This window comes from Sphaeramia orbicularis, chromosome 22, assembly GCF_902148855.1.
Source record: "Sphaeramia orbicularis chromosome 22, fSphaOr1.1, whole genome shotgun sequence".
In the NCBI taxonomy this organism is placed as follows: Eukaryota; Metazoa; Chordata; class Actinopteri; order Kurtiformes; family Apogonidae; genus Sphaeramia; species Sphaeramia orbicularis.
Window position 1 is genome coordinate 53,128,014 of NC_043978.1, and position 27,213 is coordinate 53,155,226.

General features: G+C 38.4%; 1 protein-coding gene and 1 long non-coding RNA gene across 2 annotated transcripts in view; both read right to left on the bottom strand.

The window, feature by feature from the left end:
* Positions 1-2,913: 2,913 nt before the first annotated feature.
* Positions 2,914-3,955, bottom strand: LOC115413782 (uncharacterized). Its single transcript, XR_003934515.1, has 2 exons — positions 3,765-3,955; positions 2,914-3,087 (listed from the first exon to the last, which is right to left on the bottom strand). It is a non-coding gene; the product is annotated as an uncharacterized LOC115413782 (long non-coding RNA).
* Positions 3,956-12,497: 8,542 nt separating this feature from the next.
* slc7a14a (solute carrier family 7 member 14a) overlaps positions 12,498-27,213 on the bottom strand; it is a 72,600-nt gene continuing 57,884 nt past the window's right edge. Inside the window, exons 6-10 of the mRNA XM_030126867.1 lie at positions 23,594-23,802; positions 23,352-23,499; positions 19,160-19,655; positions 16,062-16,298; positions 12,498-13,108 (exon numbers count right to left, since the gene is read on the bottom strand). Coding sequence (XP_029982727.1) covers positions 12,810-13,108; positions 16,062-16,298; positions 19,160-19,655; positions 23,352-23,499; positions 23,594-23,802 — 1,389 coding nt within the window. The 3' untranslated portion in view covers positions 12,498-12,809. The remainder of the gene's footprint in view (positions 13,109-16,061; positions 16,299-19,159; positions 19,656-23,351; positions 23,500-23,593; positions 23,803-27,213) is intronic.

Genomic DNA, 27,213 nt, shown 5'->3' on the forward strand with positions numbered 1-27,213 from the left:
TTATACAGCTTTGTGCCAAAAATATACAGAAGAGAAAAGGAATATCTAGTTGTTGCAAGAGAAGCCAATCTCACCAATCCGACACACACTGACTGGACACTTGGCCACAGCGAACACAGAGCACAGGAAGAATATGGCACGCCTTCTCCGAGACAAAAGAAACAAATAGTAGCCGACTTTAAAGCAATAGTGGCAACATTTGGTTATGCTCGTAGGTTCTAGCCTTATAGAATTGTATTAAAATAGTTTCTGCTTGTTTTCTGTAGTACACTGACCCCTAAACCTTCCATGGTCCTATTAAGAGAAACAATTTCCAAATCCTTCAAAGGAAAGGATTAAGGATTATAAATGATCTTGGTAATTCTAGATAGACCACAGTTGTTAAAAATATATTTTTAGACGTCTTTGACAGGCCTCCTTGTGATAGAACAAAACCACAGAAGGCTGTTAACTCCACCCAGTTCTTTTGTGCACACCTACTCAAAGGAGGGCCTGTGGATGGGAAAAACCTGTAGAAAAATACCTTTTTTTTTTTTTTTTTTAATTTTTAGTTCACCCCCTCCTCTTGTACTAGACAAACGCATCTGCAGATGTCAGTGGAATCTAAGCTGACAATACTTTAAATCTTTAATGAAATACTTAGGATCTAGGATTAACCTCGGAAGAAATGATCATTGCACTGTTTGTCTAAAGTCACAGGACGGAAAATAAAATCAGTCTTCTTGTGATAAACCGACATTAGTAGCATAAGTCGTAGGTCCACGGGGAAAGTCAATACCTCTGTTGAATCTTAAGGGTTCACCTTCAAAGTAAACAGACATTGTGGACTTTGGCTTGTAGAGGTTGTGGTTGAGAAGAGGAATATACAGGAAGTGGGGATACTGTAAGTGTTTGGACGGATGAGGAAGGTCCTCCCCAAAACCAGTGTGTGTTGCTACATTGTTCTACTTCCCTTTAAACGGAGCCTTAGTTCCAGTACCTGCGTGAAGAGACAACAGGAAGATCTGAATAAACTCCATCAGCTCCAAGACTGAAGTTTGTCTTGATGCCTTCAGGCGTTACCTCGCTCCTCAGAGGAGAACCAACAGATATTCCAAATCTGTCATTCCTTCAGCTATCCCACTTTTAAACTCTGACAGAAGACATTTTAGTCATTTTACATGATTTTTTATTGTTGTTTTTTGTTTTTTTCTTTTCTTTTTTTAAATATCAGTGAAACCAATAGGGTCTTTTAGTCTGTATTGGTATTTTTTCTTCAATAAAGTTTTTTTTTTTACCGAAATTGGTCTCCACTATACTGCTAGGTTCTAATAGTTTTGGAATTTTTCATTATAGTTTAGTTTTATTTAGTTTTGACTTTTTTTTTTCCTCTAATTCAGTTAGTTTTAATTAGTTTTTAGAGCAGGTTTGATAGTTTTTATTAGTTTTTGTTTGTTCTAAATGCTTAGTTTTAGTTTTTTTTATATCTTTTATCTGTCCCACCGTCATATTCAAATAAGTCCCGTACAGGACTTTCTCCCAACTTTAGTTTCCATGTTGCCAGGTAGAGTGGGGACCAGAAGACGAGTATAAACAACAGGTGATGAGAAGAGTCGGACCGTGAAGGGCCACCAGCTAAACTCGCTCGAGCGAAATAAATCGATTTCATATCAATCCGACATTGACAAAGACGAAAACGAAGGGAATTTTATCCCTAATTTTCATAAGTTTTAGTTTTGTACGCACACAATACAGTTTCAGTTAGGTATTGTTTTTTCTTTTAATTATAGTTTTTATTTCAGTTAACGAAAATGTTTTTACAATTCTAGTTTTCGTCATTTCGTTAGTTTTTGTTTACGATAATAACCTTGCTATACTGAAAATGTATCGAAAATGTATCGAACTGAAGACCACTGTACCGAAAACGAACCGAAATTTTTCTTTACAACCATATAAACACGGCTCATATATAAGCCCAAGACCTCACCCTAATGCTAAAACCACTTGCTTTGTTAAGGTTTAAGTTTCATATCCTGGTCACCTCAAGAGTGTTTTTTTAAAAGTTTAACATGGAATTTAATCGTATGGTTTAGAAAAGGTTTGCAGATCAATAGAAATAATTGCCATGTGCAACGTTGAATAAGGTCGGTTCACTTGTAAGGATCTCAAAACTGGTGTTCTGAAGCAGAGTTAAAAGTGATGAACAGACCTTTTAAATACTCAAAGAGCTCAAAGGCCAACGTTTCCAGGTACAAGAACTAAGCCTGCGCTTGTTTTGGTGTTCAGTTAATGTCTCGTTGCAGTCAATCACCACATGCAAAAGTACAACATTTACGGTCTGAGCCTCGTGCGTGAAGAGCATGCTACACATTCACCAAGACGGCCACATTGAGGCGCAGGCGTAGACCACAAACGCACATCACGCACATATTGTACATGCACTCACTCGTATACAAACACACAGAGCAGAAAATACAGGAAGTCGACTGTACAGGTTGTCGGCGGAGGCACGGTGACGCCTGGATTGGCCTCCTTGATTTGGCTGAGCTATGAATGCAAAGCAGCTGGAGAGTTTTGGCTGAGTACAAAGGTAACATAGTGGGTAAGGTATTTCGGCTGAGTAGTACTGCACTACGGTGGAGTACGATGTGTGTTTACAGTAGATGTGTCTGTGTAAATGTGTGTTTATGATGCTTTGTTTTTTTCCAAGCCTGTTGCTAGAGAGGTCGCTGATCTTGGATGATTCTGCAAAGCATGAACAGAAGCAAAGAGCTGCTACAACTAAGTGACTAACTGAGAAAAAAAAAAAAAATGTTTGAGGGATTTTTCAAGCAAAAATGACAAGAATTTGCTTCTTAAATGTTTGTCCATTTGTTGTCCCTTTTTTGTCTTAGATCGGTGAAGCCTGTGAAACATCTTTAAGTTTTGGTCAAGTGGCTGCTGAAAAAGCACTCTGAAAAATGTCACAAAAGCTGTAATAAGTGGAATACTTTTACTTCTATTTTCTGACTGTTGGCAGTCTCGTGGCCGCTGATTTGGAATAATCATCAGGAATAACTTCAAAAATTGTCATCATCAAAAATTAACATCTGGTAAAATTTTAAAGGACTAATTCAGTGGTTTCCAACCTTTTTTGGTTCATGACCCCATTTTAACATCACAAATTTCTGGCGATCCCCGAGATTCAAAATGGAGACTTTTTTTTTTTTGGCTAAATTTTATGTTTTTGATCATGTAATAGTTTGCTATATGTTACAAATAAGCATTAATTTTAGACATTTAGACTATATAATGTAAATTTTTATTAGTAAGTTTTAATTTTACATTTTTTAAAATCAATTATTAGAAATTTCAGGTGACCCCACGTGGGGTCCGGACCCCAAGGTTGAAAACCACTGCATTAACTGCTCCCAACGCCCTTTTTAACTTGTTTGTATAGTTTGTTCTTAAATCTTGTGCCACAAACATCTTAAACCAGTGTACACATCTGAATGAAGGGGTTAACCCAGTGGTTTCCAACCTTTTTTGGTTCGTGAAACCATTTTAACATCACAAATTTCAGGCAACCCCAGACATTCAAAACAGACATTTTATTCGCTAAAATTAATTTGTTTTTGATCGTGTAATAGTTTGCCATACTATGTTGCAAATAAACGTTAATTTTAGGCAACATTTAGGCAATATACTGTAAATTTTTATTAGTAATTTTTAATTTTTTATCAACAACTACAGATTTGAGGTGACCCCACGTGGGGTCCCAACCCCAAGGCTGAAAAACACTGCACTAATTTTTCAGTCAAAACTCATGTTAGTTAATTCTAACTTACCATGTAGAATGTTTAGCGTCAAGATCTAGCGGCACAAAAAGCTGAAAGCTTGAAAGACTGGTCGAGGTAGTAGATAGAATAAGTAGGTGACTTATCTTAGGTGATAAGTCACTTGTTCCATTGGCAGATTTTTTTGCTTAATTCAAGCAAAGTGACAATTATCTCTGTAAGATTTTTTGAAATAAGATTTTCCAGATCTGTTGTCTAAAAATAAGTTCTTATATCTCATTTACAAGTCACTTTTTAGGTGATTCTGTCTTATTTTAAGTGTGATGAGATATTTTGGCTAGAAATGAGAAAAATACACTTAGTAAAATTTGGATTTTTGCAGAGTAGGAAGCACTGCACACTAAACCACCTCATCGACATCCATTCTTGGACACTATTTACTGCTACAAATGTCAAGATTCTGTTCATAGGAAATACACTGTAGTCAGGGAAATATTATTATTAGGCAGAGAAGAAGATAAAGAGGGCTAGTTTCATTATTGGTCTAAAGCACAAGTGTCAAACATGTGGCCCGGGGGCCAAAACCGGCCCGCCAAAGGGTCCAATCCAGCCCCTGGGATGAATTTGTGAGATTCAGAAATTACACTGAAGATATGAACAATCAAGGATGTTAAAATCATTTTAAGTCAATTCAATCTCAAGTGGGTCAGACCAGTAAAATACGATCATAATAACCTATAAATAAAGAAAACCACAAATTTCTCTCTTTGTTTTGGTGTAAAAAAGGTAAAATTACACAAAAATGTTTACATTTACAGACTAGCCTTTTACAAAAATTGTCAATAACCTGAAATGTCTTAAGAGAAGTATGTGGAATTGTATCAATATTCTGTCTCTTACTACAGGTTTTGTGTATTTGTAGATCCACTGTGATCTGTATGCTGTGATGTATATGTATAAATGATAAACTGAGGTGTAATATTGTTAAAATTGCACTTATTTTTCTTCAGAATTTTTAGGTTCATATTGTTCATGTTATGTTCAAGGACAGTTCGTAGATGTGAACATTTTCATTACGGAACATGACTTTTTTCACTCAAAAACATAGCGAAAACTTTTGAGTGGACATTATAAGTTCTTATCCTATTATTTATATTATTTTACTGGTCCAGCCCACTATAACATATTAGTCTGTATGTGGAACTGAACTAAAATGAGTTTGACAGCCCTGGTCTAAAGCGTCTCTAATGTGGAAACAGCTGCAATATGTGTAAGATTAATTGTAGAACGGTAGATTTCAGAGAAAACTTACAGATGTGCTGCTGGTGTTTCCATTGTTAACTTATGGTTGATCTGTCACAGTGGCAGCCCCATGGCCTGTGAGTGGGCTGAACCCGTGTCCTTTGTTCTCAGGCTCTGGGCCTGGTTCTGGGTCGGAGTGACAGGGTGGAGCATGGGTTTGGGCCTGCTAGCTTAGCTGGTCTAGTTTTGTTTGTTTCTAGTAATCATATTTTCATTTCATATTTATCATTTTTGCATCCTTAGAAATAGTTCCATACTGGGCCCACAGATCAAAACACATTTTGCATAGCTTAGTCTGTTCCTTTTGTTCCTTTTGTTACCTTACTGTTTGATGCTCACTCCATCTCATCACCAGAGTCCAGGCCTGACAGACAAACAGGAAGAGGGAGGTTCCCAAAGCTTTTATAGTAGAAGGCATCAGGAACTTACCAAGGGTGGCAGCCATCAGAGGGGAGTTTAGAGAGTTGGCCCCTAGTTCACCTTTAAAATGGTCTGAACTAGGTTTAAACTGTTAGAGACTTTTTGGGGGAGTAGTAAATAAAAGTACTGAAATGAGGTTTAGGTAAAGATAGCAGTATTATTCCAGTAAATGCTAATTGAAAGGTAAACTGAACATTTGTGGTTGGTTTGTTTATGTGGGAGGGGCAACGGGTCTAAAAAGCTGCCCCTCGGGGGAGAAGTGTGGCTCTGCTGGAGTGAAGCAGGTGTCCCTTAGCCATGGGCTGAGCTTTATTTTCTGTTGTTGAAGACTGATTTTCCTTATGTTTGGTCAAGCTGATTTTCATCAGTTAGTTTAGTGTTTTTTTTTTGTTAGTTTTTTTCCACTAACACAGCTGTAACGGCGATGTTACCTGCGCAAACACTAAATAAATCATACTACAGTGAAGATTATTCCAGCCTCCTGGTGTGTTTCCTCCTCCACTGGGCCAATCATCACATGATCCATGACAAATAGGAAACAGTACACTGAAGTGCATCCACAGAGTCCATTCCTTTGTTCATTTCAGAATCGCAGAATCATCCAGTATCAGCATCAGTCCATCAGGCTGTTCTTTTTTTTTTTTTTTTGCAGGTGTTAATTTCTGGACAATACTAAGGGCCTGTTCCTACATGACGACTGACGATGGATGTGACAGAAGCAGAGGTAGGGTGAGAATTTAGCGTGGCATCCTTAGATTTAGTGCATTAGACAAATAAGGCTTCCCTGGAAGGGACTGATGCAGCAACAGGGGGCACAAGGACAAGGTAGAAGGGGTACGACCAGGAAATCCAGCAGCAGCTACTGCAGAAGTGCCCCCACCCTAAACATGAAGTGTGTTATTTGGTGTTTGCCAAAGTCTCTGACAGTGTCATGAGTGCATACATTCTTAGGATGGAATCAAACCCCTAAGCTTGGCAGCATTATTTTACATGTCCTTCCTTTTAGGTCATTCAGGACCATGATTTTCATTTGATTGATTTTCACAAATACGTGTTTGTGGGTGCAGCGTCGGGGTAGGCAGCACGTCAAGAGCAGGGCTTCAACACTAGCTACATGCATTTAAAAAAAAAAAAGAGGAATATAGACAGCAGGGAGGTTGACTCAAACCACTGTGACCGCAGGGGACCACCACTGGAGGAGGAAATACTCCAGTGACAAATCAGGGGTAGTGATAGCACACACCCTGGGGGGATAAGAAGCTAATGACCGGTCAGGCCAGGAACAGATTGGCATTTCAAATCCTGACTGAAAACCAATCCCAGACCCATCAGTTGTGACTTAGAGCCGTAACTCCCTGCTGACACGGCCTGATGGAAATGGAGAGGGGAGTAGGGGCAAATAGATAGAGGAAGAGTGTGTTGAGAGACGAAAGATGAGGAGTAGAGGATGGAAAATAAGTCAAATCAAAAAGTATGGAAAGCATGGGGTAAAGGGAGAAAGGGAAGAACAGAACTGAATAAGATTTCACTTAATGCAAAAATAAAACATTCCCACTCAGTTATCTTGTGTTTTTTCTCTGGTGGAAAAGAAAAATGTGTTCCCTATGTCAGCTGAACTGGAAACAACTAAGACAGTGTTTCCCAACCTTTTAGAGCCACGGCACATATTTTACATTAGAAAAATCACAAGGCACACCCCCGAACAAAAATGTCACAAAAAGTATACTTATTGAAATCTAATGCAAATCTAGTCTCACTTTCCTTCCTCAGTGTGAAACCTGGGCCTGTTTAGTTCAACACAAACTGATATTCTTGTAGGAATTGAAGATTCATTTAACAGAGGCATACGCCCCCCCCGCCCCAACCTGATCCGCGGGGTCTGCGCAACACTAGTGTGGGTGGGTTTATCACCAGAACACACAGCACTGGGGCTGGTTCACCTTCATTTTCACTTTGCAAAGGGAAACTGCTGTTGTAGAGTGGATCACTGGTGCGTGCAGTCGTACGTATCAATATCACGCCCCTTGCTTACAGAACCAATCAGGTGAAATCAGATAACACTGGTCAACAACAAATTTATTGTTTAAGTTTTTTGAGCTGATTGAGGATAATTTTGGTGTGCTGAATCCAAAAACCACATTAATTTTGCTCAATCAGGTCAACTTTCTGAACTATGCTACATATTGGCTTTTTAACATTTTTGCTTACATTTATGGGCATTTTCACATCATATGATACATAATTCTTTCATATTTCTTGCAATAAACGAGTTCTGAAGATTTTACTTTTGCCAATTTATGATTAATGTTTTTTTAATATTACAGGTGAATGAAATGGCTTTGACTAGAAGATCTTGCAAAAATAAGCCTGACGTATTCTGCTACATCTGCGGTGAATACACCATTGTACCTAACAGGAATCCTGTTAGAAAATGATTTTTTTTCTCTTAAAACCTATTTTGGGTGAGAACTATATAAAAAATCAACTGATAAAGTCAAAAAAATGTAATCAATTTTGTGAGAAGATCAAATTTTTCAAAATCAAATTAGCAAAAAAACCTGACCTGATTGAGAAAAACAGATGTCATTTTTGGATTTAGCGGTGCAAAATGGCCCTAATTCAGTTGAAAAAACCTAGACAACTTGCAAAAAACATTTTTTTGTAACCCAGTGTAATCTGCCACGGCACACCTGAGGATTTCTCACAGCACACTTAAGTGCCGTGGCACACTGGTTGGGAAACACTGAACTAAGAAACAAGCACACAGAAAAGACTGAACAGAGAATCTGAGTCATGCGAGCTGTCAAAAGGATCCAACTTGCCCTCTCCTTATGTTGAACCCTCTACTTTCTCCTCCTTTTGGAATGCCGGTGAGCTGACGAGCGCTTGATATTTTGACCGAGAAGCTGCTTTGTTGTGGGCGGATGCTTGATTTTTGGAGCTTCATGCTGGGGCAAAAGAGGAGGGAGAACAAAAACGGAACAAACATCTACACGTACACAGCAAAACAAAACCCTTGGAAACACACTTGATACCTACACACACAGAATGGATGGAAAAGGTGGAGTTAGACTGCACATACACCCTCATGAACACAGGCAAAAATGAACGTAGAAAACAGACATAATCCAATCTCACGTACAGTAGATGAAGGCACTATTGCAAGCAAAGTCCAAGTACTATTTGTGACAGAAAACATCAACACCCTTTTCCCCGTCCAGTCCCTTGGGCTAGACGTTAGCGGTCAGGGAAACATGTTTACGAAGGCAGAATGAAGATTTTATGTTTAACACTAGAACTATCAGAGGCCACTATACACTGAAAACCGACTGAAAATATGAGGCTGTTGCAGCTAGGGCTGTTAGAAAATATCGGTTCTGCAATATATCGCGATATTTCATTTCACAATAGTGTATCGATATTAAAAAGTACTTTATCGATATTTTTAAGTATTTATTCAAATGCAGATATTGTTTAGGTTCATTTTTGTTTTTTGTTTTGTCTTTTTTGTTATATTTAATTTACTATTATTTAACACTTATTAAATTTATAATGTTAGTTACTTTGTTGGGATTACACAAAATACTGTTCTGATGTTAGTTCTGAACTAATAGAATATGAACATTTGAACAGGATCTGAAACTGTAATGTTTGTAAAATAGAATTTCAGTTTGAACACAGGAAAATGTTGCGATATAGCATTAGATCCTGTTCTGATCAAATCAAAATTTGTTTAGTATTTGTGCAGATTTCTGGTGAAATTCAATTCTTAAAGGAAACAATCATTAAAAAAAAAACAAAAAAACAAACAAACAAAAACAAAAAAAATTACCCTTTAAACAGTATTGTGATATATCGTATCGTGATCCTAGTATTGTGATTTGTATTGTATCGCCGGATTCTTGCCGACACACAGCCCTAGTTGCAGCTCTAACAGGTGAAAATGTACTGTCATTGAATTAAGGTAAAGGAATGTTTCAAGTCATTACATACGTTTGTTTAATCATCAGTATTTTGGTCCTAATGGTCTGCTCTGTTTGAGTTAGTGGTCAGTGCAAATCGCTCTGAAATGACAGTGAAAATGAGTATTAGAAGAAAAAATGTACATATTTGTGTGGATAGTAAACCAGTCTGTTATCCTCTAATGCAAACATACGGCTGTGGGCCAAAGCCGACCTGCCAGAAGGTTCAATCTGGGATGAATTTGTGAAATGCAAAAATTACACTAAAGATATTAACAATCAAGGATGTCAGAATCATTTTAGTTCAGGACATTCAGACAAATATGATCTCATCTGGGTTTGAGCAGTAAAATACTATAATACGGTTACAGAGCAGTGTTTACATTTACAAACTATCCTTTCACAAAAAATATGAACAAGCTCAGACGTCTTAAGAAAAGTGCAATTTTTGTTTCTCAAATTTTTTTTTCTTGTTATTTTTTATTTTCTTCATATTTGTTGTGTTTTTTCCGGTTAACTGTGTTTGTGTTTTTCAAATTTCTCAAAATGACTTTAAATTGTAATGCACACGTGTTCATGATAAACTGAAATATAATGCTGTTCTAAATGCACATATTTTCATGAAGAAAATTCAGGTTGTTTGTTGATGTAAACATTTTCTTAATTTAATTTTATTATTTTCACCCTAAAACACAGAGTAAAGTCTAGGGTTGAGATCATTAATTAAAGGTTATTCCTCTATTATTTCACTGGTCTGGCCCACTTTAGATCACACTGGGCTGTGTGTGGCCCCTGAAATCAAATGAGTTTGATGCTTTGGGAACCCGACTGACTCTGTTTTAGTCTGTTTTAGTAGTTTGTAATGTGGACGAATGAACAAGGAGGTTTTTAGAACTGACGTTGCACACCTGCTTGTTTCTTATTGTTTGCTTTCTTATTAGTCACTATGTAACCTCACGTATCCTTCTCTGACTCCTTTTCACATCACCCTTTTTCCAACACAAGATGTTGCCGTCGATAAAAGCAGAAGGTGAGTTTTTTAAGCACTTTGCACAAACTCCTGTATCTACCTGTTTTTTCAGGCTTCTGGTTTTGTGATATGTGATTTAAAGTCAGAATGTTTAGAGCACAGGTGTCAAACATGCGGCCCGGGGGCCAAACCCATCCCGCCTAACCCTTGGGATGAATTTGTGAAATGCAAAAATTACACTGAAGCCATTGACAGTCATTTTAGTTCAGGTTCCACTTTCAGACCAATTCCATCTCCAGTGGGCAGGACTAGTCAAATGCTATCATAATAACATAGAAATAATGACAACTCCAAATGTTTCTCTTTGTAAATGTAAATATTTTCACGTATTTACACTAAAACAAACTATAATTTTGAAAAAAAAAAAAGTGAATAACCTGAAATGTCTTAAGAGAAGTATGTACAATTTTAACAATATTCTGCCTGATATTCAATGTTTTGTGTGTTTGTAGATCCACTGTGATCTGTAAGTTATGATGAACATGTGGAAATGATAAACTGAGGCAGAATATTGTTAATATTCCACTTATTTTTTTCAGTTTGTTCATGTTATTCACATCTTTTGAAAGGATAGTTTGTAGATGTAAACCTTTTCATAATATAAATTTACTTTTTTCGCTCTAAAACAGAGAAAAGTTTGGAGTAGACATTATTTATGTATTATTATGTTATTATTTGACTGGTTCGGCCCACTACAGATCAAACTTAGCTGAAGGTGGAACTGAACTAAAATGAGTTTGACAGCCCTATATTAGAGAATGTTTCTCAAACTTTGCTAAACCGCTAACAGGACAGACACTGTGCATGTCCAGGCTGAAGCTTCATTAAAATGGAATGTTTAAACATAAACTGTACAAATGTGAACCCACCTATACAGGGATAACTGGATTTATCTTGGTTATATTTAACAATTACAGAACAACACAGTTCAAGTCCAAATCTGGGGACTTCAATGTTCAATGACAGTCATGGGTACATTTCACCTGTTGATGGTTCTAGTGTTAAAGATGTTTTCTGTGTGTGTGTGTTTCTTTCACTGTCTCTTACATACACTCTAAAAAGACCACAGAAAGTCTGACTTGAACGGAGGAAATAGCTTGGGTTTGGTGTGTTGTCATCGAACTTTCCTGTCCGTCTACATTGAAGCAGGAAAAGCGATAATGATTCACCTCTGCCTCACTCATCACCATCTCCTCCTCTGTTTCCATATATTCCATTAGGGATGTAACGATATGAAAACTGCATATCACGGTTATTGTGACCAAAATTATCACGGTTATCATTATTATCGTGGTATTGTTGAAATTGTGCTCAAAATGTTCAAAAAGTACTAATACACAAACTGAAATAATTTAACCAAGTTGTATTTAAAAAAAAAAAACAAATAAAATAATCGGCACAATGTCCCTTCTGTTACAGAAACATTCAAATATTAACCCTTAGTGGTCTGAGCCTATTTTGTCCGTTTTTCAGTCCTTTTGATTTTGCCTTTATATACTATAGAAACAAATGTTTACTATACCCATGTTTGGGATCTGTTTTTTCAGCACAACTTCATCTATATCATCTGTCTATTATTTTTTTCACTTTAACCTACTATAAAAACATAAAAGGCCAGAAAACACAAAAAAAATATATAAAATCTGATTTGAAAATGTATATAATTTATTGCATAAATAACACACAGATGCTTAACGAACCTTTTCAAAGACTTTAAAAGTGAATATTGGTTCCAAATATTAGGCACAGACAATTAAAATTGTAATAAATTAAAACTATACTCAAATATTTGACATAAAAGCAGATCTTTACATCGGGTTTTTTCCCCTAAAAGTGCGGTAATCAAACACAGTTATCATGAGAATTAGAATTTAAACGGTAATACTATCTGTTGGCAATTTTACCGTGGTTTATCGTTACATCCCTATATTCCATGTACTCTTAAACATCAGTACAGGTGATTGATTAATTCAGTGGTTCACAGTGTAATGAAGAGGGAAATATTTCATCTGTGTGCACTTTCTGTGTGTCCTCAGTTTGTGTAGGTGTGGACCTTTTGGAAGTGAATAACAAGTGGCTGCGACAACACATGCATGACCTTGACGTCCACATTTGCTGTGGGAGGGGGAGGCGAGTGCTGCAGAGAAAGGTGAAAGAAGGCGTTCCGCTGCCGAGAAACAATCTAGCCCAAGGGTTAGTTAGACGCACAAACGAGTACACACATGCAGCATGCACACTCGACACACACACTGTCATTTGTGCACTCACACCACGGACCCCTCCCCTTCCCACAGGCAGCAGACAAGGCAGTACATTCAGGGGAACACAGAGTCAGTCCCTTCAGAAATCCATCGGATCCTCCTCTGCGAGGCCGTGATTCGTAATGGTCCTGCCTCCGCCTTTGGACGGTGTCCCATCACTTTCAGGTTTTGCTTCCGGGGCCCGGGTGCTCCCTGACTCCCCTTCAGGTGCACCCCAGGGGTCACTGGCGGGGGGGTAGAAGTCGTCGTCGAAGCCGCAGAAGCCTTCGTCCACGCCCTGATCGTAGCGCTGGTAGGTGGAGGCGTGCACTTCGTTCTCCCTGGCCGTGATCTCCAGTGTGCTGTTCCACATGCCGTAGCCAAAGTAGATGAGAACACCTGGAACAGCACACACACACACGTCAGTACACACACAAACACATACACAAATCAACAGCTTCAAGTCACTATTGACTAAGACAGGGCAGTCAAACACATTTTAGTTCAGTTCCACATTCAGCCTAATATGATCTAAAGTGGGCCGGACCAGTAACATAATATAAATAAGGATAAGAACTTAGAAATAATGTCAACTCCAAAGTATTTTTCTGTTTTTGAGTGAAAAAAAGTCAAATTCCATAATGAAAATGTTTACATCTACGAACCGTACTTGAACATAACATGAACAAATATGAACAACTTGAAAATTCTCAAGAAAAATAAGTGCAATTTTAACAATATTCTGCTTTAGTTTATCATTTATACATGTGCATCCCAACTTACAGATCACAGTGGATCTACAAATACACAAAACATTTAGTAAGAGGCAGAATATTGGCAAAATTCCATATAGAAATTTCAGGTTATTCACATTTTTTTGTAAAAGGCTAGTCTGTAAATGTAAACATTTTTGTGTGATTTTACTTTTTTTTTTTACTCTACAACAAAGAGAAAAAATTGTAGTTTTCATTATTTATAGGTTATTAAGATAGTATTTTACTGATCTGACCCACTTGAGATTGAATTGACCTAAAATTATTTTAACATCCTGGATTATTAATACCTTCAGTGTAATTTCTGCACTGACATGACACCTGTGACATAGTGTATGACTTAGTCCACAGGCGTCAAACATGCATCCCAGGGGCCAAATCCGGCCCACCAAAGGGTCCAGTCTGGCCCTGGGATGAATTTATAAAATGCAGAAATTACATTGAAGATATTAACAATCAAGGATGTTAAAATAATTTTTGGTCAATTCAATCTCAAGTGGGTCAGATCAGTAAAATACTATCATAATAACCTATACATAATGAAAACTGTAAATTTTTTCTCTTTGTTTTAGTATATAAAAAAAGGAAAATTACACAAATGTTTACATTTACAGACTAGCCTTTTATATATAAAAAAAAAAAAAAGAATAACCTGAAATCTCTTAAGAGAAGTATGTGGAATTTTAATAATATTCTGCCTGTTATTGAATGTTTTGTGTATTTGTAGATCCACTGTGATCTGTAAGTTGTGATTCACACATAAATGATAAACTGAGGTGTAATATTGTTAACGCTGCACTTATTTCACTTAAGAATGTTCAGGTTGTTCATGTTTGTTCATGTTAAGTTCGAGTACAATTCCTAGATGTAAACATTTTCATTACGGAATGTTACTTTTTTCACTCAAAAGTTATTATTCTATTATTCATACTATTTGACTGGTCCAGCCCACTTTAGATCATATCAGGCTGACTGTGGAACTGAACTAAAATGAGTCTGACAGCCCTGCTCTATGTGGACAAAAGTATTGGGACACGTTGAATTCAGGTGTTTCTTTTCTAACAGGGGTCTGGGATACAAAACAATAAGGACAAATGTCATAATACAGTTTTATATTGGGACAAATATCACTGCATTGCTTAATTTAGTTTAATTGTTATATTTGCTTCTAAAATTCCTCAAACTACTTTTACTCAATTTCTCTTAACGTTGATTTTGTTTATTTTTTTATTGATGCCTATGATTTTAAATGTTCTGCCTCTAAATTCTAAATGTCTGCCAAATGCATAAACATAAACATAAATTTCTGAAACATTTTTTGTGCTCTGACTGTAAATAATTATTTTCTTTCACAACTAACCATCTACTGTCTTCACATCTCACTAAGGGAGAAAACTCTCCCATTAAACTTTAAGAAAATATTGATGTTTATAAACTATATGGACATAAATATTGGGACACATCATGTCTACAGCTGTAAGATGTCCTGTTCATGGTGATTTGAGATATAAACATTAATATTAATAATCAATATGATATTTATCACAATATAAAACTATATTATGACATTTGTCGTTATTATTTTGTATCCCAGACCCCTGAATTCAACGTGTCCCAATACTTTTGTCCATATAGTGTATGACTTAGGCAGTTATGCTATGAAGCCAGTGACATATTTGTTTTATTGTTTTTAAATCTGAGCTTAACTCTCTGTTAACAGTTCATCCCACTCGGAGTGAGTCAGGAGAGCAGCAATCCCACTAAAACACCACAAAAACCCACAGTGGAGATATTTCCAATTTATGCAGTTTGATATTACTCCTCCACAACATCTCAGAGACCAATATTGTACTTTTTTATTACAATACTACATGAGATTTTAGCTTGGTTCTAATTTTTCCTCTCCTCCCGCACTGATGGTATCTGAATGTTGGAAATAAACTGCACGACTGAAGTGTAACCACTCACTGCAGGATGCTGAAAAGTGCAGGAAAGTGACTGACAGGAGGGTTTTAGAGGGGATAGAGGGGTCGATCTGACACACAGGAGGAGCTTAGGTCTTCTAAGACTGCTCTGATCAAAGTGACAAATGACATCCGTCTGAACACAGACAAAGGTACAGTACCAGTCTTAGTCCTGCTGGATCTGAGTGCTGCATTCGATACAGTTGATCATGTGATTCTGTTCCAGAGGTTAGAGGACTGGGTAGGCATCTGTGGTCCTGCCCTCAAATGGTTCAAGTCCTACCTTGAGGACAGGAAGTATTTTGTTCAAATCAGAAACTGTGTGTCAAACCAAATGGCAGTGACCTGTGGGGTCCCCCAGGGGTCCATTCTGGGACCCCTCTTGTTCAATCTTTACATGTTGCCCCTGGGCCAGTTCATACACAGTAATAATGTGTCCTACCAGAACTATGCAGACCACACTCAGATTTACATCTGTCTGACAGCAGGAGAACATGGGCCGGTGGACTCACTCTGTGACTGCCTCCAACAGATCAGTCTAACCCTGACCCTAACCCTAACCTGACCCTAACCCAAACCCTAACCTAAATCACAGATCACACAGTGGTTTCTTACCCACGAGGCACCAGATTGAGAATCGAATCCAGGTGATGGCAGACAATTTAAGCATGAGGTAGATGTTGACCAGCATGGCTGACGCAGGTACGAAGGGCACACAGGGCGCCATGTACGGCAGCCGCTTGGGGTTCTCTGGCTGCTGGAGGATGATGATGATAAGCAGGGCGAGGACGACGATAAATAAGATTAACAGCAGCAAAGCCCACCAGCGACCCTCCCCGATGTAGCCGGCTCCTGAAAGAAGAGAAAGATGAAGTAAGAACAAATGAAAAGAGAATAATCCATGGTCACTAGGGTGGTTCACAAAATAAACTTTCGCCAAATTTTGCCAGATGGCTTTTTGCCTTGTTCCAGCTGATATTAGAAGCATCTGTTCCAAAAATGGAGTCAACTGCTGCACATTCAGGGATGGCACACTTTTTCCCGTCTGTTTGGTCTACATAATGTACTGGCATGAGGCTTCCCTGGCAACACATGCTCCAAAGAATGATTTGGACTGGATCCAGAGTTTGCATCTATATCCAGATAAAAGCATTGCAGATGCCGCACTGAAGAGCACTGGACGACATTTGTGGAATCTGTCAGAAGAACTGGTCGCCCTGGCATTTTATGATGCTCGCATTGGTGCTGAATAAAAGGAGGCAATGCTGAGAAATCTAGAAAGACGCCCTGGGAAAGTGGAACTCAGAAACATGGACTTAAGTGACATCATGATTGCTGCATATAAATCCAAAGTCACCAGGAAACTAATTGCAAAGATCTACTCATGTTTACAATCAAACAAAGGAGTTTCTACACTCTATATTAATATAAATGGGAGAAAGTGGCCAAAATAATCCTTTCAGAAGAGGACTGGTGGAACATCTGTAAAACCCAATCAGACACGTCAAATTCAGGTCATTGGAAGGAATTCACCTGGAAAAATATTGTCAGATTTTTCATTACCCCCAAATTAAAACAAATGCAAAAGGGCCTACTGAGTTATGGGAAATGTTGGAGAAAATGTGGGAACACCCTTGCAGACCATTTTCACATTTTCTGGGATTGTCCAAAAATTAGGCCTTACTGGACTGAAATGATGAAAATGATTAAAACAATAATGGGGTTTGAGATTAAACATGATTTCTGCACAGTTTATCTTGTTAAATCTACCACCCACAGTCAACTCTAGAGACAAATACCTGATTAATATAATGCTGGCAGCGTATAAAAAAGCCAAAACAAGAAAATGGCTGAGCCAAGAACCCCCAACAAAGAAGGAATGGATTGGAATTATTAAAGAAATATAAAATATGGAAAAATTAACTTTCTCCTTGAACCATAATTTGGACAAATGTACTAATTATTGGCTCAAATGGACGTCTATCCCAGAAGATGTGACGCCCCAATAGGACAGCAGCTTGTTTTTCTCATGAGAAACACACATATATGTCAACATCTGTGTGTTTTACTATCAACATGTGTAAATATGCATTCCAGGAAAATGTGCACAAATGTTTATGAAACTGATGGATGTAATTCTGTCAGCAGGTTTACAGGACATGATCTGATGCAACATGAGAATAAATGTGAATGATGTGACATGGACTGAAACAGGACAAAACCCAAACTAACTCAACCCTCTGATCATGATGGGAGAAGACTGGGACTCACTGACCCACTTCTTTGTTGTTGTATTTTAAGTTTTGATACGGCCCAGTCTGTGCTTGTTGACGTCTCTTGTTTCATATGTCTTTACTTTTTTGTTTTACTGTCTGTTTGTCAAAAAATGTAAAGTCTGTTAAAAATAAAGTATTAAGAAAAAAAAAAAAAAAAAAAAAGAAAGACGTCCTGGGAAGATGCTCAAAAGACTTGATGCCGAGTCTTTCTTCCGCAAGAATAGTCAACTACATCTGTAGCCTGGTCAGTCGCTGCTCAGTCCACTTCTGTGAAGTTCTTACTGAATGAACAGCACAAGTAACCCTGATGATGTCAGGTCCATTCTCACAGATGAGAATCTGAAAAGACAAAAAGTCTATTCCTTGAAGGTCATCAGTGACAGTGCAGACGGAGGCATTGCTCTTATTAAACGCTGTCAACAATCTGTGCCAAATGAAGACCAAAAGCAATTGTTGCTCTGCGTTGTGTAAGGACACAGAGATACAGTATCAAAGAGAACAAAGTCATCACACATGGAATCTAGTGTTGGAACTGTTCTAATGTTGGAACACATGCAGCAGAAGGACTGGGAGACTGGGACAGATTACACTGGGTTACAAAAAAATGTTTTTTGCAAGTTGTCTAGGTTTTTTCAACTGAATTCGGACCATTTTGCACCGCTAAATCCAACAATGACATCTGTTTTTTTTCAATCAGCTCAGGTTTTTTTGCTAATTTGATTTTGAAAAATCTGATCTTCTCACAAAATATAATAATTAATACCAAAATAAGATTGGTAAGCACACTTTATGAAACTTGTGACTTGATTCCTGTTAGGTACAATGGTGTATTCACTGCAGATGTAGCAGAATACGTCAGGCTTATTTTTGCAAGATCTTCTAGTCAAAGCCATTTCATTCACCTGTAATATTAAAAAAAACCATTAATCACAAATTGGCAAAAGTAAAATCTTCAGAATTCGTTTATTGCAAGAAATATGAAATAATTTTGTATCATATGATGTGAAAATGCCCATAAATGTAAGCAAAAATGTTAAAAAGCCAATATGTAGCATAGTTCAGAAAGTTGACCTGATTGAGCAAAATTAATGTGATTTTTGGATTCAGCACCAAAATTATCCTAAATCAGCTCAAAAAATTTCAACAATAAATTTGTTGTTGACCAGTGTTATTAAAGAGCATTTATCTTTGTATTGTTCAAGTTATGTTTCTGCCAAAGTTACACATTCTTATGTAGAACAATAAAAATTGTGAAAAAGTGTGCCACCCTTTACTGGCGTCCTATTGGCTCAATTCTTGGTACAGATGTTCACAATGGCAATAGGAACAAGGCACAATACGATCTGGCATCATTTAGAAAACTTGTACTTATACCATCACATTGTGAACCGCCCTAATGGGTGTATTTCAGTCTGAATTTGTTCAAAGTGTCCGCACCGAAAATGATGAAGGAGCAGAAAGCGAAGATGAAGATGAAGAGCAGCAGGACACAGACAGTGACGGTTTTCCCAGTGGTCGGGGTTGGACGGTCCATCTTTCCTGGAAGGCCCAGTCGGATCCTTAAGGTGTAGTAACGTGGCCCGATGAGTTTCTTCAAGCGCCGAGACATCCCGCCCTCCGTCTCCTCAGCTTCGATTCCTGTGGTCATGTCCACCGTGCCGTAATTCGGGTGGCTGGCGGTGTAGGCGTTTTTATCCGGTTTGCCGATCAGCATTTCGTTGTCACCAAGTGACGGCAGGTTTTTGGCTCCACAGGTGTTTGTCGGCGGACCTCCGTATTCGTCGGCTTCGCTGGTCGGTGAACATGCATCTTTCTCGCACTCTGCCAAGACGCCCTCCTTCTTTTTGTTGTTCTGCTCTTCAGAGAGGAAGTTCACAAAGCCATGGATGTCACCCTCAGGCTGGTAACGCAACAGAAGTACACACAGACTCACCTGCACACACGGAGGGAAATCATGAAATATTCACTTATTAGAAGAAACAAACTAAAGCCTATTGTTTATATGAGTTTGTGACTATATCATAACATTGTACATTATATGTACCAGAGCAGGGCTGTCAAACATGCAGGATGATCTGCAAAAATTACACTGAAGTTATTAACAGTCAAGGGTGTCGAACTTGTTTTAGTTCAGGTTCCACATTCAGGCCAATTATGATCTCAAGTAAAATGATCGAATAATAACCTATAAATAATGACTCCAAATTTTCTTCTTTTTATCCTTTAACCATAAAATGCGAATAACCTGAACGAATATGAACAACCTGAAATGCCGAAAGAAAATAAAGTGCAATTTTAACAATATTCTGCCTGTTCCTAAATGTTTTATGCCTTTGTAGATCCGATCCATAATGCACGTGTATAAATGAAAAGTTGAGGCGTAATATTGTTAAAATTGCATTTATTTTTCTCAACTGAAATTTCATTTTTTTCAGGTTAGAAAGAATGCCACGAGTGTGTTCAACTGTTCTATCTGCCAAAGGTGGCTACTCTGATGAGTCCAAAGTTTAGAATACATTTTGGTTTCTAAATTGATTCCATGATTTCTTTTTTAACTTCAGCTGTTTATTTGTCCTATGTTTTAATTTCAGAGTACACTGAGACATTAAACTGCATCATTTTCAATTAAATTCTAGAAAAGTTGGGGTGTTTGAAAACTTTTGACCGGTAGTGTACGACATGTGCTGAATGAAACCTGGTGGAAAACACATGAAGATTAGTTCAGTAAATCTAATAATGTTAAGATACGTTAAGTACAAAGGGTCACACTAAATACTGGATACTTCAGTCTGGGTATTTTTTAACTGAAATTCTTATTTTTAATGTTGTTCTATAATATTTCAGCTTTATCTTGCTACTGAGACTGACAAACGTGTACGTACAGTATGATACATCATTATACTCTCGCCAAAACAACAAACCTACTTGTGGTCTAAAACTTTTGCACAGAACTGTAAGTGAATAGCGTTAGTGAGATCTGAAGTAAAACTTCCTCACCACATTTTTATCTAAGTTTATCACCTTAGAGATTAACTGTATTTATATTGTTTGTAGCGTTATGCCCATATCGAACCTCCGTTTGAGAATCATAATGTCTTGTTTCGGTGTCGGAACACTCTGGTCCTGATCATGACTTGCTATCAGTTAAGCGGTCTTATCTACTCCACTAGTACTGATCCTTTTATTTCGTGCTAAATACTTTATTCATGGTGCATATGAAGATCATTTTGTGTCTTTATTATGCAAGCAAAGGGAAAAAAGGCAAAAAAAAAAAATACAGTTTTGAAAAAAAAAAACAATCTAGATTTTGAGAACAAAAATGAAGGTTTCAAAATTTACAAGCTTAACAAAATCGACTGTGTTCTCATTTTCTTTCATTTCAGATCTGAAACTTCTGCTTGCAGGCCAAAATGTTTAGTCATTTTAAAAGTTTTGTTCACAAGTCCAAAGGTTTTGCACCTCTAAATCTTTTGCAAATCAAAAAGTTTTGCTTGCAAGTTCATGTGGTACGTACTTCCAGGTCAAAATAGTTTGTGAGTAGAAAAGGTTTGCATGCCATGACAGAACATTTTGGCCTGCAAGCAGAAGTCTGAGATTTGAAATGAAAGAAAATGAGAACACAATCGATGTTGTTACGCTTAACCTCCTCAGACCCAGGACATGTCAGCAAAGTACAAGCTTTTTTGTTTTTTATTAAGTCAGTGGCTATATTGGAAACATCATGATGCAACACTTTTTTCAGATGCATTTTTTTTTAATTTTGATGGAATGTCCTTTGTGGTGGACAGTTTTTTTTCGGTTTTTTTTTGTATAAAGTTGTGAAACTCTTGTCCACAAATGTGGACAGTGGGTCCTAGGAGGTTAAACATTTTGAAATCTTCATTTTTGTTTTCAAATCTTGATTTTGTTGATTCAAAAATATATTTTTTGTTCATCTTTTTCCCCTTTGCTTGCATAATAAAGATACAAAATTATCTTCATCTTTGCAGTGGTCCCTAGTGTCCCTGCGGTCGACGTGAATATCACAAATCTCCCACTTCTCCCACTGGAGAATTTGGCTCATGACCTTACATAAGATCTTACATAATCATAAGTCTGGTCATTTCCAGAGACTAAAGAGCACTTTGCAGTTTTTATTAAAAAAAAAAAAAAAAAGCTCTGACTTGTTCTCAGGGGGCAATGTCTGAATATTTCATTGGCATGAATTACAAACTTACATTTATTTTATTTGCATACACTACACTATATTTCCTACAACAGTGTTTAGTGCCTTAATTTTCCTTTCCCTGGAGGAGGATTCAGGCTTTTATTTGAAAGTGGCTCAGGAGTGAGTCAGCTGACCCCTGTAAACAACCATATGGTCTGTCTATACCAGGGCTGTCAAACTCATTTTCTTTCAGGAGCCATATTCAGCCCAGTTTGACCTCCAGTGGGCCGGACCAGTACAAGAATAGCATAATAACCTATAAATAATGACAACTCCAAATTTTTTAGTGCAAAAAGTAACATTAGATGATGAAACTATTTCTATCCAAAACAAAAAAGATGTGAATAACTGGAAAAAAATGAAATTTCTGATGAAAAACAAGTACAATTTTATCAATATTGTGCCTCAACTTATGATTTGTGCATGTGCATTACAGATCAGATCTACCAAGGCACAAAACAGGCAGAATATTGTTAAAATTGCACTGATTTTTCTTTAGACATTTCAGGTTGTTCATATTTGTTCAGGTTATTGACATTTTATTGTTAAAGGATATCAGAATTTAATGTTCTTTGCAGTAAATCAAAGGAGAAAAAAATGGTGTTGCCATTATTTATACCAGTGGTTTTCAACCTTTTTTGGCTCATGACCTCATTTTAACATCACAAATTTCTGGCAACCCCAGACATTCAAAACAGAGACATTTTTTTGCTAAAATTAATTTCTTTTTGATCATATAATAGTTTAGTATACTATGTTGCTAATAAACATTAATTTTAAACAACATTTAGTCAATATAATGTATATTATGGACAGAGGCAGTAAATCCAGGTGTAGATTACTGCACAAAGTGAGAATTTTATTTTCCTTGGTCAGGATATGTACAGTCAGTCCAGCTTGTACTTACAAGGCTGCAATAAATTACTGAACAATTAAGGAATTTTGAATCAATAAGTACATACTGGCCAAAATGAACATTTGAAAGATGAACAGTACCACAGTGCTTCAGTTTCAGCTTCAGAGTTTGTCATGTCCTTTATGTATTATGATTGTCTCTGTCAACTCAGCATATATTTAATTAGTAAGTTGTTTTTTTTTGTATTTTTATCAATTACTATAAATTTCAGGTGACCCCATTTGAATTCCAGGCGACCCCAAGTGGGGTCCTGACCCCAAGGTTGAAAAACACTGATTTATAGGCATAAAGTCATATTATTTTTTTCACATTAAACCAAGAAGAACATTTGGAGTCATTATTTCTAGGTTATTATGTTATTTTTGAGTTTGATGCCCTTGAGTGTTAACATCTTCAGGGTAATTTTTGCATTTTGCACTGTGTAAATTCATCTCGCGGGCCAGACTGGACCCTTTGGCGGGCCGGTTTTGACACCTGTGGTCTATACGACATTATCCACCACTCACCAGGGTGTAGGCCAGCAGGGTTCCTATAGACATCATCTCTATGAGGTCTCGCAGACTGACCAGGAGGGACAGCAGGGCAGCAAGAAAGCCTGATACGACACAAGCAACGGCAGGAGTCTCTGTGTACGTAGACACGTTGGCCAGGAACCTAAACACACAAACACAGGCAGTTTTACAGACTCTGGTACCAGGAATCCAGGCTGATGTGGAAAGAGGAAGACCTAAGTCATGAGGTGACCCACTTAAACAGCAGTCCGTCCCCCGCCATGGCATAGATGACCCTGGGCATCGGGAAGAGGGACCCGAGGAGGGAGACGGTGAGTCCAGCTATGGAACCGACCGCCACAATGTACTTGGCAAACATACAGCCATGCGTAGCGAACATCTCCATCAGTGGGGCATCAGCATCGATCTCATTGTACGGCACCATCAGGGTCAGGATCACAGAGACCTAGATTGAAGAACATCAAGAACCGCAGAAGGAATAGAGCAGTTATTGGCTGTGATGAATCAAATCTAATACAGAGCGTATGCACGTGACGTCACTGCGGTTCCGCCCACTGAGTGGCAGAAAGAGGGAGATGAGTGACAGCGTTGGCTTCAATCCTGTCTAAACTGAAGAACAATATTGAATCAAAAATGGGGCAGAGCTGTTGTGAGATTGATTGTATTTTTAGGTTCTTAAAGCAGTGGGAGCTATCGTTTTACAGACACCCAAAGACAAAGAAAAGACAAGGAGATGGATCCACAAATCCAGGAAACCAAACCTAGATCTGTGGATCCTGTTTGGTGTCAGCTAACATTCACTGATGCTGTATTTTTGGGTCCAATCAGACCTGAAATGACCTATTGTTTTGGCTAACGGTCCTTCTTAGTAAAGCTCTTGGTTTCATGATCAGATCTTTCATGGTTTTTGTCTTCATTTTGTGATTGTGAACCTTGTGCTCCTACATGATTAGTAAACTAACTGAAACTGAGGCCAACCTAGTTTTACAAATACGGGAGAACTGGAGAATAAAGCTACGACGGAGTATTAGGACCACAGAAGAAAAGAAAAACACTGGGCACTACGAGTATAAAGTCATAAAATATGGAGATAAAACCTGTAATTTTATGAGAATAAAGTTGTAGTTATAAAGAAAACCCCTCATAATTTAACAAAAATGTCATTTGTTTATGAGATTAAAGGTCCCGTATTATGCAAATCTCACTTTGTGAAAGTTTTCTTATATTAGTGTGTGTTGCAGTAGCCTCATTATGAGGTTCGAATTTGAAAACTGTCTGTTTCCTCCCTGCCTTGCTACACCACATTTTGTGAAAATGCCTGCTCAAACGGCCGAGTTTGAGTTGGGTCCGCTTATGACGACATAAGCGGATTTAACTCCTCCCCCTGACTGTGCCCCCACCCTGCATGAAAAGGTAAGCCCCACCCTGGCAAAGTACCTCTTAGACAACAAACATGGCGAAGGCGAGACGCGCAAGTTGTGGTGTTGTTGGCTGCACACACCAACACGATAGTTTATTTTTGCTCCCCACTTCCGAGCCTCTCCGAAAAAAGTGGCTGGATTCTGTCTGTGATGGTCATGTACCAAACAACATTCCCAAACGCTTGTATGTGTGTGCCCGGCATTTCACGGACGAGTGTTTTTTTTAACATGGGCCCATACAGCTCCGGCTTAGCACAAAGACTTTGAATCAAGAAGGACGCAGTACCAACGCTTCGTGACCCAAGTACAAGTGTGGGAGATGTAAGTTCTTCTCATTTTTTTGTATCTTTACTGCACAACCCTACATTACGGATAAGCTGGTGGGTGTTGATGTGTACGTCTAACGTTAGCATGGCAGCTAACATAGCTCGGTTACTGCTGCTAACGTTTGCGTCCCCGTTAACATGCAAGAGCTGATAATATCAAGAGACATTCAACAGAACTACTTTGAACACGGGCCTTTTGTGGTTGGCATCAGTACAGTTAGCATCAAGCTTGTTAGTAGCTGCCTGCATTAGTGGCGGCAGGCGTCTTTCCGTGTCAGGTCCACGAACACGACACAACACCGCCGTTTTCCGTCGGGGCTCAATCACGCCTCAAGGCAAAGAAAGCCAGTGTTTGGAAAGACGTTCTGTCTGAGACGTGTGTACGATGGCCTCACAGTCAACATTAGCGCCTAGTACCGCTAGCGTAAGCCACGTCCTCTCCCAGAGAGGGGAGGGGGAGTGGGCGTGGACAGATACGATCATTTGCATACCCGGAAGCAGGCCCAGAAACAGCCTGTTCTGAGGAGGGCTGGTGAGAGGGACTTTTTCGACCGCTGAAACTCCGAAAAAAGGATGATTTTGGGGCGAACAAACTTAAATACTATGTGTTTGGGCTTCTGAGACCTATATGACGTGACTGAAAAATAGCATAATATGGGACCTTTAAAGCCGTCATATTCTGACAATAAAGCCATAATATTCTCAGAATAATGTGTTAATTTAAACCAGGTGGTGTAAATCTGCTAATTTCCCAGAATGCAGTGGTGCCCTGCTGGTCCACAGCAGTAGTATCTGTGTTGGATAAAGGACTGGATCTGAACTAGACTCAGTAAATCTGCTCAGTCCCAGTAGATCATGCAAATATTCACTGGGGTCAGTCCATGGTCTACTGTAAATGACCTTTGGATCAGCTGGTTCTGGGCCCTAGTTTTGGAGCCTTTGGATCAGCTGGTTCTGGTCCTAGTTTTGGAGCCTTTGGATCAGCTGGTTCTGGGCCCTAGTTTTGGAGCCTTTGGATCAGCTGGTTCTGGGCCCTAGTTTTGGACCCTTTGGATCAGCTGGTTCTGGTCCTAGTTTTGGAGCCTTTGGATCAGCTGGTTCTGGTCCTAGTTTTGGAGCCTTTGGATCAGCTGGTTCTGGGCCCTAGTTTTGGAGCCTTTGGATCAGCTGGTTCTGGGCCCTAGTTTTAGACCCTTTGGATCAGCTGGTTCTGGGCCCTAGTTTTGGAGCCTTTGGATCAGCTGGTTCTGGGCCCTAGTTTTGGACCCTTTGGATCAGCTGGTTCTGGGCCCTAGTTTTGGAGCCTTTGGATCAGCTGGTTCTGGGCCCTAGTTTTGGACCCTGGTTGTCAGTCCTGATGAAACCATGTATATTTGTTTCAGGTCCAAATAGCACTGATCCCCTCCCCCCTGGATCAGGTCTGGATCCTCCATTTGTGTCCACATGTCAGTGTTCATGGACCACTTGTTCTTTGGTAGCTCGTACAGATCCATGTCCAGTCCAACTGTCCTTCATTTAATTTCAGATTTCCCATGGTCCTTTGCTCTGGCTGTGTTTACTGCTATACTCCGTCATGTTGAGCAGGTTGGTTTAAGACACTCAGTCTGAGTTAGAGGGGCGTGGCCTGGGGGGGAAGTGACAGATGTGCAGACCCTCTATTGACAATACTGACAACACTGGTATTTGTATCTATATATTTTATAACGTATATAAAAGTGGATTGATCTTAACCATTGTCTCACACAAAGCACGATCTGACCTGGAGATCGAACTGTTACTATGATAAATGTTGTTGCAAATGCATTCATACATTTGATTATAAAGCTGTTTTAATTGATACAGCTCTAGACACAAAAGACACTCAAGACAATTTCTGTCTCCTTAAAACTCAGATTTACATCACATTTGCCCAGTATACATTTTTGCTGCCTCTCCCATTATCAAAATAATGTTAAATTAAATATTGTTTTCATCTTACTATCATCTCTTAAATTGTTTTCACATTTTTTATCTCGTCTTTTAGAACTGAGGTTTCACCTTTGTTGTTCATGGGTTTTGGGTGAGGTCAACACTTGTAAACTTAATTAGAAAAATGAATTCACATATTAT